Source organism: Octopus sinensis, linkage group LG5, assembly GCF_006345805.1.
Source record: "Octopus sinensis linkage group LG5, ASM634580v1, whole genome shotgun sequence".
Taxonomy (NCBI): domain Eukaryota; kingdom Metazoa; phylum Mollusca; class Cephalopoda; order Octopoda; family Octopodidae; genus Octopus; species Octopus sinensis.
Genome location: NC_043001.1, coordinates 118,187,307 through 118,201,829, shown reverse-complemented (window position 1 = coordinate 118,201,829; position 14,523 = coordinate 118,187,307). Strand labels below are relative to the sequence as shown.

General features: G+C 33.0%; 1 protein-coding gene across 3 annotated transcripts in view; it reads left to right on the top strand.

The window, feature by feature from the left end:
- Positions 1 to 14,212, top strand: part of LOC115211738 (eukaryotic elongation factor 2 kinase) — a 38,985-nt gene extending 24,773 nt beyond the window's left edge. For 2 of the 3 annotated variants that reach the window (XM_029780392.2, XM_036503015.1), the window contains exons 7-12: positions 149 to 472; positions 2,421 to 2,546; positions 4,615 to 4,806; positions 5,349 to 5,464; positions 6,959 to 7,137; positions 7,881 to 14,212. In XM_029780392.2, coding sequence (XP_029636252.1) covers positions 149 to 472; positions 2,421 to 2,546; positions 4,615 to 4,806; positions 5,349 to 5,464; positions 6,959 to 7,137; positions 7,881 to 8,002 — 1,059 coding nt within the window. In that variant the 3' untranslated portion in view covers positions 8,003 to 14,212. Of the gene's footprint in view, positions 1 to 148; positions 473 to 2,420; positions 2,547 to 4,614; positions 4,807 to 5,348; positions 5,465 to 6,958; positions 7,202 to 7,234; positions 7,260 to 7,880 lie in introns of those variants that run through there. The other variant, XM_036503016.1, reaches the window with a different exon arrangement.
- The last annotated feature ends 311 nt before the right edge of the window (positions 14,213 to 14,523 follow it).

Below are 14,523 nucleotides of genomic sequence, written 5' to 3'. Positions count from 1 at the left end.
CATTGTCATTTGCTTTTCTAAGCATCATCAGCTGTCTCCACTCACATACACTCACATACACAATCATATGTATTCATTATTTTAGTATATATTATGTATTGAGCACTGATTTCTGTTTTTTGTTTTCCTTATATTTTATTATTTCTAGACTGAGTCTCCCATGACTGTTGTTCGTGGTACTGAAGAGTCAGTAATCTGTGGCTCACCTGCTGAAATCCATGATTTCTTCAGTTCGGGCATGCATTCTCCTTTGAGCAGTAATGGAGGGCATTCTCCTTTCTTCAGCAATGGAAGACATTCTCCTTTGTCCAGCAATGAAAGACATTCTCCTATGTCCAGCAATGAAAGACATTCTCCTTTGAACAGCAGCTTAAGTAACGATGATGAGCCAATGTCTTTTGGTAGTCCAATTCCATGTTTCAGAGTTTCACGGATGCGTTATTTTAGTGAATCTGAAAATTCTATGACAGAGGTATGTATTTGTTTTGTAAAATGTCAAAAAAAAAAAAAAAGAATATAAAATTGAATGTTATTGAAATGAATGATTTATAAAAAGAAATAACACTGCCTTTAGTCGAGCAAATTGACCCCAGAACTTATTTTTTGTAAGCCTAGTACTTATTCTATCAGTCTCTTTTGCCGAACTGCTAAGTTACAGGGATGTAAACATACCACCATCGGTTGTCAATCAATGTTGGGGGACAAACACACACACAAACATATACACACACATACATTATTATTATCACATCCCTGTATTCTGCTCTTTACCTTTTTAAGTTATATTTTATGTTTCCAGCCATATGTGGGGCTGTATAAAACAAAAAGGAGGGTTCAGTTCTACTGCATGGCGCCTTCAGCATATCTCTTTTAATATAGCTGTATGGTTGAGAAATTTGCCTCTCAATCATGTGGTTTCAGGTTCTGTCCCATTGCATAGGTGCCTTGGGCAATTGTCTTCTACTATGACCCTGGGCCAACCATTACCTTGTGAATGAAACTGGTTGGCAGAAACTGTAGGAAACTGTATGTGAATGTGCGTGAATGTTGATATTCCTTGGCTTTGCTTGAATGAAAATGCATTATTTTTACATTTTCTATTGACATTGACTGATTGCTTTGTCAGAAACTGGTAGAATAAAAATTCCTTTACTTGAAAAGGCAACAGAAGTGCACCTGGTCATAAAATCTTGCCTTAAATATGCCACCACTCAGTCTAGAGAGCATGGAAAAATTATCTGTGACAAATCTGTCTAGTGAAAATATACATTTCACTTTAACAATAATGTTAATCTCTGAAATATCATATTCTCTGATGGACATGCTAGGATTTGTTTTATATATATATTTTTTCTCAATATTGTTTGGTATGACAATTGTGACATATCCATTACTTCCAGGAGAATTCTGTGGAACATTTATTTCATATTTTCTGAGGGTGATAAGAAAATAAGCAAATCATCATCATTTAACTTCCATTGTCCATGCTGGCATGGGTTGGATGGTTCGGCTGGGCTAGCATGCTGGAAGGCTACACCAGACTCCAGTCTGATTTGGCATGGTTTCCTACGGCTGGATACCCTTCCTAACACTAACCATTCTGAGAGTTTAATGGGTGCTTTTACATGCTATTTGCATGACACCGGGTGTGTTTACATACCACTGGCATCAGTGCCAATTTGCATGACACCTGTATCTGCCACAACAGTGATTTTGCTTGGCTTGATGAGTCTTCTTCTCAAGCATGATAAAATGCTAAAAGTTTTGGTCATTGCCTCCATGAGGCCCAACACATGGAAGGAACTCAGCCACTTTGCTTCTGTGAGGCCCAATGCTCAAAAGGAACTCGGCCACTTTGCCTTTGTGAAGCCCAGCACTCGAAAGGAACTCAGCCACTTTGACTCTGTCAGGTCCAACGCTCGAGAGGAACTTAGCCACTTTGTTTCTGTGAGGCCTAATGTTCAAAAGATGTTCTTTATGTGTCACCACTAGCATGAGTGCACTTGGCTTGATGGGTCCTCTCAAGCACAGCACATTGCCAAAGGTTTTGGTCCCCAGTCCTTGCCTTTGTGAGGCTCAAAGTTCGAAGATCATGCTTACTAATTAACCATTGCTGTAACTCCAGGTTAACCCTGAATGAACCAATATCTAATGAAAGTCATTCTACTTTGCTCTAACAATATATATTTGTACTCTCTGCTAAGAAGTTTTAGTTAATTAGTATGGACTTTACCAATCTCTCATAGTTTAGATGCTCTATATAAATTCTTAATCATTTCGCAGCCAAAATATCAAGAAGCAGAATTGCAGATATATTGTGATTTGAATGAACTCTCTTTATACTCAGTGATGTTGTTGATGGTACATTTATGTCCAGATTTCAAACAGCATGCTTTTATTTCTTATTCTTTTTTCTGCAGGAGGAAGAAAGACTTGCTTTTAGTGAAATTGCTGGTAGAAATCATCGTCCTTCATGTGTAAATGGTAAAATAAGCCTTGAAAAATGCAACAGTCATTATGAAGAATCTTGGCACATTCTTGGAATGGTAATTCTTTCTTTTTTTCTTTTTTCATTTAAAATTAAGCAAGTTTTGTTCAAACTACCAAAAGTACATTTTCTATAACACTAGCAGTAAGATCTCCTTGCATTATGTAGGTTATTATATAGGCACAGGGATGACTGCATGGTTAAGGAGGTAAGTTCACAACCATGGGATTTTGAGTTCAGTCCCACTGAACTCAAAGCCTTGTCAAGCATTTACTATAGTCCCAGGTTAGCCAAAGATGGATTTGGTAATAGATGTGGTTGTGTATGCATGAGTGTGTGTTCATATCTCCTTGTTTTTATATTGTGCACTTTTTATAAACAAACATAGTGTCAAACAAGCACTGTCATTTATTGGCAATCTTCTGCGAGCAATTCTATTGCTCATATTCAAAGGACTAGATAAAATATTTTACTTGGAAGAATTAGGTGAGAGTTGATATCAGGAAAAACATCTGGTCATAAAAGTTTGCTTCAACAAATTTCATATGACTTGTGCAAGCCTGGAAAATCAATGTTAAAACATTGATGAAACTTGTTAAAACAATGATTGAACTTAGATCTAATACATAGCACACACATACAGACATTGTTTCATATGTATTAGGATGTCCGTCTATAATCAGACTAAATATAAAATTATATTGTAACCGAAGTGAATCACTGTCACAATTAACAAAAGCATTTTAAGCTTAAAGGTAAAACTCATTTAAGAATGCAAAATGAGGATCAATAATAATGTATTCCTTGAATCGTATAAAATACCTGGTGACTGTCCCTGGTTTCCTACCTGGCTCACTGATTGCATGTTGGTTTCTTTCTCTTTTAACTGTAGTCTTCTCTGTTTTAGATAAAACTGTAACTTGGTTGGGTCATCTCTGTGCTCTGAGATGACCTGCCATGGTCAACTTTGTTGATAAAAAGGTACTAAGGCTACAGACTGGCAGAACCGTTTAAGGGTTTGGCAAGATGCTTTGTGTTATCTGTTCCAATTCCTGTTCACACGGTAATAGATGCACTGACAATGAGGCCAAGATGTATGGATTCCAGTCAGCGTCCTTTCCTTTGGACAAACATTACTTACATGCACAGGCAACTGAAAAATCTTGTCCTGGCCTTTGCATACATGTCAGATGCAGAGTCGGCCTTGACCGATGGAAGCCCTACATTTGTTTTGGGAAAAGTTGAACATAAAATATTTTAACATATCAGTTAGGATGTTATGAGCACGGTGTCATGGGTTCAATTCCTGGATCAGTAGACATTTTATGTCCTTGACCAAAGTGCATGAATCATATTACAAAAGTAACGTGTTCCTAAAAAATTTGTAATACAAAATCTTGCAGCCAAAATGAATTTTCCCATTGACTTTCATGTTATCAAATCATAATGCATTCTGATGGACTTTAAAAAACAACTTTTGAAGAGATATTCTTGGGAATAAATAAGAATTGTAAGATCATAATTGGATACATTCTTGCCTTAAAAGGTGTTCACTACTTTGTGAGGGATGGTGAGAAGATGAGGGGCACTATTTATCTTATAGTTCAACATCTACTTGAGGGGCCAAGAACTTAAGACTTTCCTTTATAGGAGCTGAGTAAAATGGTTTAGTTTAAAATTGATTTAAATTAATATTGGATTGGTACAATGCATAGATAAAGAAAGAATAGATGGTTAAATATGGCAGACCAGAAATTAAAGGTAGTTTATGATATACAAAATGACTTTTGGGGTTCTGTAAATCTCTATGAAAAAATTATTCTCACATACAAATAAGCTTCACATACAAGTTTCTCATATATCTAAAAATCTAAATGTCCAATGAAATTAACTTGACATTTTGCATTCAGACCTATATTGTCTTCAAATGATTAGCATGTTTAGAAATGTGTTTGTCTATTCCATATAAAAAAAAAAAAAAGGTATACAATTTCTTGTTCACTTTTAATTTTGGAAATATTTCGCAATGAAGGTGTTATTTGTAGAGTTATTTTAAAAGAGAACAAGTTTGCTGTGATTTCTTTATCCCATATTCATGTCTTGATAAATGACAAACTATATTTCAGATTCACCATGAAATTGCTAAATACTATGAACTGGGAAGATTTAAGAAAGATGCTAATTCTCCAGTTGACTGGGAGTCTGCTATGTATCATGAAGGACATGCAGCACAATTGGGCAATCTGGACGCTATTTCCTCTTTGGCCAGAATCTACCTTGGTCTCCAGAGGGATATTTTAGTCGACTGTCCTATGGGTGTAAGTAACCTTTTTTCTTTTTGTTTAGACAAATTTCATAATTGGCAATATTTTATTGCCAAAAAGTACTTATATATGTGTGTGTGTGTATATGTGTGTGCGTGTGTGTATATGCGTGTGTGTATGTGTGTGTGTATATGTGTGTGTGTGTATGTGTGTGTGTGTGTATGCGTGTGTGTGTATGTGTGTGTGTGTGTGTATATGTATATGGAATGTTTCTGGTTATTTTTGGGTATCCCTTCATATGTTTAAGGAATTTCTCTAATCACTTCTTTGGTATGTTACTACAACTTTTCTTCAGCAGAGTTAGAAATGTATATAATCTATAATTCCTTGTATGCACTATAGTTCTTAACTTTAGATCAACAAAATGATCTTTTCTTATTTTAAGTTGAATAATGTCAGCAAACTGATGCTAACAGCAATGGCTCTAAAAAAATTTATAATTGTTTTTCTTTTTTTTATCTTGCTCTGTTACTTGTATAAATTAGGAAACACCATAAAGCAAAGAGATACATTATATGCTTTTTCTGTCCTTTCAGGTTGACTTAGACAAAGGTGTTGATTATATGAGCAATGCTGCTGAAAGAGGAGATCGTGATGCTGTATTGTACATGGCAAAAGCTTACGAGACTGGAAATAATCTGGGATCTTACAGGTCAGAGAATTATTTCTGTTCAATAAAAGCAAAAATTAACATTTTTGGAAAGGAGATTTGAGAAAATTTTTCCATATTACCCCCAGAGAGATGATATGGCTAAATGATGAAGGGGTCAGACTCATAACTTGGTTTTTTAATCTAAGCAATCATTGTCAGATTCCTTTGGTAAATTCCTTCTATTCTATCCTATTATACAAGGAAGTAGGCAGTCCTGATCTACAGACAAATCTGTGCAGTTGTTTTCTGCTTTATAACTACAACAAATGTCATCCCATTCTTATTTATCATTAATGGGGCCTCATTGTTCTTTTTTCTATTTTTGCTTTTCCTTGCTTGTCCGTGTTTTTCTTCCATAACTTTACACCTAACAAAAGAATCCCATTCATTTGGACTCATTCATACTTTTCTATTTCATATTGAATGCTGTAACCTACTGTATTTTATGGTCACTACTTAAAAAAAAACCGTTATATTCATGTTAGTGTGACTAGGGTATGTTACACACATACACACTCTTCCTTCCGTCGGGCTCTCAACTCCTAACAGAGCTGTAAGATACTGTCATGACATAGTGTACCCTAGGCATTGCAAACCTATCAAAGTGCCATACATCCATGGTGCTGTGCAATATCTTTCCAATATGATTCTCAAACAGTTCAGTACATTGTGCTTGCATGTTGGAATCTGAATATTGCATTGAATAATCTGTTTCCGGTGGGGTTAGACTTTGTAGCATTTACTGCTGCATGTAGCTCATAAGATGCAGTTTGGCTACCATTGGTATAATGGTGAGTATAAAATCTGGAAATACACAATAGTAAGATAAAGAAACAAAAAGGTTTTTAAATGATCACTGTTGTGAAAGAAACAGAAAATAGCAAGCAACTTGTACCTGAATGTGTGTGTGTAGAGTAGGGTGCAGAGTGGAGCTTATCACATGATATTGATTTATATACTTTTATTCCTTTTATGGGTTTCAATCATTCAAATAAGGCCATGGTGGGAAACTGCTGTGTTCAAAGGTTTTAAGTGGATCCTATGAACGTCAGTACTGATTTTAGACTGTCACTTATTGTAGTAATCTCCATTTATTGAATGTCTGAATATAGTTCATCACACTAATTTAGATATACACATACATGCACACATTTTGGAAAGAGATAGGTTCCACCAGGTTTAAAATGCCCAGTTTACATTGCATCATCACAGCACCTCTGCAACTCCCATGAAGAGTTGAAAGTTTAAGGAAAGAAAGAAGGATATATCTGTATCTCTGTGTGTAATGATGAGCTTCACAGTTTCTGATTATTATATATTGTTCACTGGGTATTGATTAACTTGAGACTATGCTTGTCCAAGCTGCCTCACTGGGATAAACTGAGAACCACTTAGATGCAAAGCAAACATCTTAATCATTTATTTATAATAATTTTATGTGTTTGTTTATTTTTGTGTTTCCTTTGTCTTTATGCTGGAAATTTTCGTTGATAGGACCAGGTCATGGGAAAAAGCAATCGACTGGTATGATAAAGCCATCCACAGTTTAATGAATGATACTTCTGAAATGTTTGATTCTACAATGCATAGCCCTTTGCATTTGTTACTTGCTGCACAAGCAAACATCTACAACATTGGAGGTTTTGGTGTTGAGAAAGACCCTCAGAAAGCAGGTAATTTATATTGTCACTATTTAACAGTATTAGCAACATTGTTGCGTATGAGTAGACTCAAGTGAGTTAAGTATGAAACTTGATATTAAATTCAGATGGGGAATTGAACATCAAGTCTCATCTTAATTTTCCTCTACCCTTTGTAAAAAAAACAAAACCATTAACACCACAATGCTCTCTTTCCTCTCCACTAAATACCTTAGGCTTGTATTTAAGATGAATTTTATCTGCAGACATTTTTAGTTGTGGTTATTTATATTGCCTTAAATTTTCTGTATCTTCACTAATATTTATGCTCTGCAAACCTATTCCATAAAGTGGTTGGTAAGCAGTGATGTTGTCATGATAAAAGGCTCCCAGTACGCTATGTAAAGTATTGAGGTTGTGAGGACCCTTAAGTTTTGTTGAAGAGATGATGACCACTCTGATGCTGGTGCCATAATAAAATGCACACTTTGTATTCAGCAAAGTGGTTGATATTAGAAAGGGCATCCAGCTGTAAAAATCAAGCCAAAATGAAATGTTCAAGTGAGAAACAGCCTTTCGTCCCAAATAGGAGAGAAGTAATAATTCATCCAACCCACGCAAGTTTAGAAAGCAAATGTAAGCTGATGCAAATGATGAGATGCACATTAATTCATTTTTTTTTTTGTTTCTGTCCCCTTTTTAAATCTCTTTGAATGTACTATTTTGATATTTAATATCACTCTACCTGTCACTGTTCTCTTTCTTACTACTTGTAGGGGACTTATACACTGAAGCAGCTGATGCGGCAACAGAAGCAATGAATGGTAGAATGGCTTGTCATTATTATGCTTTGGCTGAAGAAGCTTGGAGCCAGTTGGAGGAGGAGGAGGAAGAGTAGAAAATTAAAAATACAAACTTCGAGTTTCTTTTTCTTTTTTTTTTTTAATTCATTTTCTTCCTAATTTTGAAAATAACTGCACCAATAACAACAGGAAAGGAATCAGAAAAAAGTAAACTGTTGACGTAACTGTATATTTTGTAAAAAAAAAGAAAAAAAGGCATCTTTGCTGTTATTCAGTTATTTCATTTATATTTGTTTTATATGTAGATTTTTTACTTGAATTTTCTTTAAAGTTTTTTACTATTTTCATTTTGTAAATTTTCTTTTTTAATTTTGTAAGAAGTAGCAGAAAAAGAAAAAAGAAATGATTGCAATGATCTCAATATGCATTTCAATCATATATATATATATATATATATATATATATATATATATATATTACAACTTAAATACTCTTGAAGTTTCAGCTTCAATTGTACCCAATTAAATCATAGTGTTCTACAGATTTTTAAAACTTCTATTTGTATTTATTTTTTAAAATTATTTTATGGTTATTTTTCAATTCATGTTCTGTTTCTCTAATTAGGAAACCTCAGAGTACTGTAAGGGTGGATGTCAAAATATAGAGTAAAACTATTAATATGTAATAAATTTTTAAATTGTAGAAATTGTTTCATGAGTCATATATACAGTGTTTACCATAATAAAATGATAATTGTCAGAACTGACTTTTAAAGCTATAGTAGGGATAGTGACCAATCTGTAGAAAGGATAAAAATATTTTTTGCAATGGAGTAGCTGTGTGTTACTAAAAATGTTAATGGGAACACTGTTACAAAAATATTTTCCTTATTTTTTAGTTTCTTTTCTTTCTCTTGACCAATTAGTTGTATTTTATTTTTAGATTATTGATGAGTTCATTAGCTACTTTTTTTTCTTTTTTTATTGAAATGTGGAATTTGTAAATTTCTATCTTGTCTTTTATTGTTTTACGTACATTATTTTGGGCACTCGATTAACATCAACCTGAAAGGAAATCATCTGGTTTTATGCCAACAAGAATTGCTTTGTTAAATATACCATCCTAATTTCCTAAAAATTACTTAGTGACACAGTCTACAGTTCACAATTAAAGTTGGAAGTAAACAGTTAATATTGCACTGAAAAATCGAAATTTTAAGAGGCTTAAAACAATGGCTGGTGAAAATTCAGATTATTTTCAGAAATAGAATGGGGTTTGCTTATATAAGTAAGGGTTGGTTTAAACTTTTAGAATTGGTATATTGTATTAGGGATATAATATACCATCTTCATTGTGAAATTCTGCTTCCCTTTGCATTGTTTTCATGTATAATAAATGTTTGTTACTGTATATCAGTAAAAAAAAAAAAAATGGTCATAATAATTAAATTTATGGCAGCATTCAGGAGGGCAAATTTAGTCTCACACACATTTCAGTCTGTTAAAGATATCTATCTGTCTGTCTGTCTCTCTGTATATTTGTACATATATATATATTGTTATATTTGTGGATGTTCATCTTTTGCCAATAAAACACCTGCATTATATATTTGATCTTCACTTTAACTTTATTATCATTATTATTAGTTTCTTTCATCATATGTGGTCAAGTATATAGTGTTTTTATTGGGAAAAGATGACTATCCCCAAACATAACAATATTTCTTTCAATACACAATTTCACATTAAGAATCTTGCAAAGTTAATAATAAACGTGTGTGTGAAAAAAACTAAAAATATATCAGCTATATAACTATATGTAGGTTACAGGCTTTAATTAGGCTTTTTCTTTTTCATTTTGGTTGAGCTTTAGTAAATACAATGTTCAATCTGTCCTTCTTCTTGTATTATAATTAGAAAGCATTGAAAGGCAGAGTTAATGGACAACTTGCCAGAAGAGTTGTGGGTCATGACCTTTCACCTGTGTTGCGTTCATAACCAACATACAATTAACACTTGATGACCAAATTCATCTAATGCTAAGTGGGTATGTAGGTAAATGTAGTTCACTGCTATAATAGGCTGCAATACTGCCGCCTTGGCTTGCTCTACTCATTTCAAGTTCTGCTAGGTTCTTCTCTCATATATATTCAACTGATTGTCTTCCAGAAGGAAATGTGTTTCCATTGCATGGCGTTCAGTTTTGAACACCTCAGCATCTCTTCCTGCGCATTACTATCGCTTCATACCTAATAAAAGATTCTTATTGACATTAGAATAATATTAATCACTGAAATAATGTTTTTTTTTTTTTTTTCCTCACTACATTTTGATGGCATTCATTTGATTTCTAATTTACAGTTCCCTACTACTATTTTTTTGTTTGTTATGGTTTTGTTGTTCTTTAATTATGGTAATTATGATAATTCTCATTAAATATGTAGATACTCAGTCTCTATTGATATGAAACAGTTAAGAAAAAAAAGTATAAAGAAAGATATTTTGTTCAGATTAAGGTGTCTTTTTGCTTTTTTTAAAATCTTTTTTTCTTAACTTCAAATGCTAGCAGAGAGGTGAAATTGCTAAGTAGATAAAGTATTGGATTACTTCCCTATAGTTTGTGAGTTAAAATCTGCTGCAAATCTTTCATAGTGTTTGGGACAAGACACCTTATTCTACACTGCTTCAGTTCACCTAGCTGTTGGGTAATCAGGGAAAGTCATACAAAACAAAATATTTTGTCTAGAGTATGGGTAAAGATTTGTCAAATCCAGTTAGCACTACAGTAACTAGAATTTATTACTATCTGTATGATTTCCCAGTGTTATGTGATAAAATGTTTTTAGTTTTACTATCTTCACAGTAAGTGAAATGGTAGGGTCATTAGAACATTGCCTTCTGGTATTTATTATAACTCTCTGTTGACTTCAAATCTATCTGTCAACTTTGCTCTTTGTACTTTTAGTATTAATAAAGTACCAGTCCAGGTTAGTGGATTGACAGACTGGTTAGTGTCAACTAACAGATAGTATCAACAATGTAAAGAAAGACCAATGGAGATGTAGCTTCCTTGGTTCAGTTGGAAAATCACCTGTTTACCTTCACAGCACATTTATTTATACATTATTTTGTAAATTTTGAGAATTTAATATTTTGAGTTGGGTATGTGTCATACAATTGTATGATGGGGATATTTTACTGCTCCCTCTATCACGAGTGAAGAATTATAAGTGGGGATAGGTCTTTGGAGGGTGGGAGGTGGATTATTTCCTCAGCACTTTGAACAATTTTTAATTTTGTGCTAATGTGTGTAAGTACACAAGTTGATAGATTCACATTGCAAATGAAAGGGTTACAGGTTATATCACATTACTAGTGAGCTGCAATTTCTATAACCTAATACACTTAAGTTTCAAATATGCCATACTCATTGTGTGTGTGTGTGTGTATACACACACACAAAATGTACAGTTACAGTATACTCTGTAAACACTGTACACTGTATGGGAATGACCTGTTGGAAATGGAATGGGTTCTGTCAAGTTGGCTTGCTTTAGATGCACTGCTCAAAAGATTAGTGGTTTTGTAGTGGCTGTATGAACCAAGTTATGGCTCATACATAACCACACGTACACATGCATACAAATATATACAGGCAGCCTTCCTCTACATTATAGAAGTGTCGTGTTCCTGGAAATCTCACTAATTTGGTGTTCTGTAACATGAAACCTATTTTGCCATAGACTTCCATGTTACTCTGAAAGCAAAGTCATTTGAAAATTTATTTCATGCTAACAGCAAAATATTGGAGTACGCACTTCTATAATGCAGGGGATGTTTGTATTTATTATTACCTGAGGATCTTTGCTAATGTTTTTACCATTGATGTTAAAAATTTTGCCATTGTTATTCTCATTGAGATTGTCGGGGGTATTTTGCAATTTATTTATTTACAGTTTATTTTAAAAACTTATTGGCCAAACATCTGAATATTTTTTACTTTTCTATTTTGTTTTATGGTTACCACTTTAATTTTTCAAACCATTTGTACTTTATTACCATTTCTGGTTCTTTTCTAATTTTACTTTTTACATATACATACATACATTTTATTTTCATCTACATTTTTATTTCTTTTTTCAAATTTTTCAATCTGTTTTTTTAAGTGTTTAATATTTTCTACACTTATTGATCTCTTGAACTTTTTTTCTCTCATATTCAGCTCAGTGTGAATAAACCAGATATCATATTTTTGAGATTAAAATACAAATCTTTTATTTCTTTTTGCTTTTGTGTTTTTCCTTTCATAGCTTTTCTCCTTCTTTATATTTTGAGTGTATAATTTTTATTAATGGCCAAAGTGTTACTTTGTCCGACAACATGACTAAAACATGGAAACCAGACCTATGTGGGGCTGAAGTTTTTAAATTACCAATGTTAAAATTTAATTTTTTTTCTTTCATTATTGCTACTAATTTCTTATTCATTTGTAAACTGAAATTAACTAAATAATTGCATGCATCTTTGTAATATATTGATTCAAATTTTTTTTTAATGTTTATTATTGCACTGTTGACAATTCTGTCAGCAAATTTAAATTCAGAAGAGTTAATACACTCATAGGCTTCTTTTGTTCATTTCCCTTTTCTTCCACAATAAACGGTTAATATGTAAATGGTTAACTATCAGTTTAAATTTCAATAGTGAAATGACTTGAGAGGAGTAAGATACTTGGCTTGTGATTTGTGACTTCAGACTTACAATTGGCAACAGCAAGCATTTTGATGATGAACATGACACACCACTAGTATTATTGAATCACATTTATTCACAGACTTACTCAGTAAATCGAAAATAAAGGTACACAATGCATCCTCATGGTGGTGGTGGTAGAAGCTGATGAGTTTAAATATTCTTTTACTTTATTACTAGTTTCAGTTTTTCAGCCATATGCTTATTTTATTGAATTGCTGAGTTACCTTTTGACATAAAGGGTTGCAACACCATCAACACACACACATACATGTATTGGGCTTCCACATAGTTTCTATATAGTAAGATCCACTCACAGGGCAATGATCAACCGCACAGGTTGCAGTAAAGACATTTCTTAAAGTATTAACACAATGCACAGTGAACCAAAGGGCCGTATCTTTACCTACAAGTAGAGATTTATTACAAATCTTTTCTGTAACGATGTCTCATTTAGGTGTTTGGTTGAAGAAAATCAAAATTATCATGCTTGAATACTTTCTTGGTTTCCAGTGAATTCAAGAATAAAGCAACGTTTTTCTGCTACAATCTATAAATAACCATCAAAACAGCTTAAAAATTCAAAACTAATAAATTACTTCAACACAAGGACCTAAGTTGGACTTCATGTGGTGTTCTACTGTTCATGCTGTTTCTAATTGCCTTAATGAAGTCACCTGCTCATTATTTGCTCTAATCTGCTCACCTTGTAATTATGAACAATAGTGCATATTTTTATATTCCTTTGTATATTATTGTGTGTGCATGTACATGAATGGATGGTTATATGTGCGTATATATATATGGTTATGAGTGAAAAAGAAAATTAAAGATGTATGTTGAATTAGTCATTTGTTGGTTCAGTTTTTGTAATAATATAATCAAACTCAAATACTACTATTGTGATATATTCTTTGTAGTTAAAGAGTTACCAAGTTATTTTAGAAAATGTTATTTTGTCCTCACACTTTTTTTTACTGTTAACATCATATATCATAGGATGGGTGGCACAATTGATTATTTTCATCAAAAAAGAATATTTTTTGTTTTCCTTTGCTGTTACAACTTTGCTGCTGTGCTACAAGTGTTCAGTGTTAAAGTTTTGCTATACTACAGGGCTATCATAGCCATTTTATATACTTCATACCAATCATGAAAAATTGCCCCCTCCCACACCAAATTGTTTTAAGATACCCAGCAGTATGTTGTTCCATATTATGTCTTCAAATTTCTGCTGGGGTCAATATAATAAGTACCAGTTGAACACTAGTGTCGATGTAACTGACTTACTCCCTCTCCCTAAATTGCTGACCTTGGGCCAAAATTTAAAATCCATATGTCTTCAAATAATCAAATATGCTGTCTGTCCTATGATATATTTTTTGCATTGAACTTTGATCTTGAGTTGCTTTTAAGTTTAATGTCCTTTTTTTTTCTTTGCCAATATTTGAATTAATGTTTTTGGATTATATTTTAATTTTTTTAATTAATAAAATACCTTATTTTCATTTTTGAACATTCTGTACCTTTCTAAATAAAGTGTATGAACTAATACTCATGCCTTGCATTGATATTTCATATGGCATGGTCGTTGATAAACAAATAGTTATGAGTTGAAATTATGCCTCTGATATTGCTGATACAGATATGTCACTCTGTTGGTTAGTTGGAAACCAGTACCATTTCATTGTTATTTTTATAATGTCAGTGTTCAGTAGAAAATGATTTGCCTATGAATCTTCAAAGTGTGCACATACATAAACCTGAATACTGGAAGATCTCTTGCAAATTACAATCCAAAGTAGTAAACAATCTCATCATTATCTGTTTTCCGTGTTGGCAAACTGAAGACCTGCACACCAGGC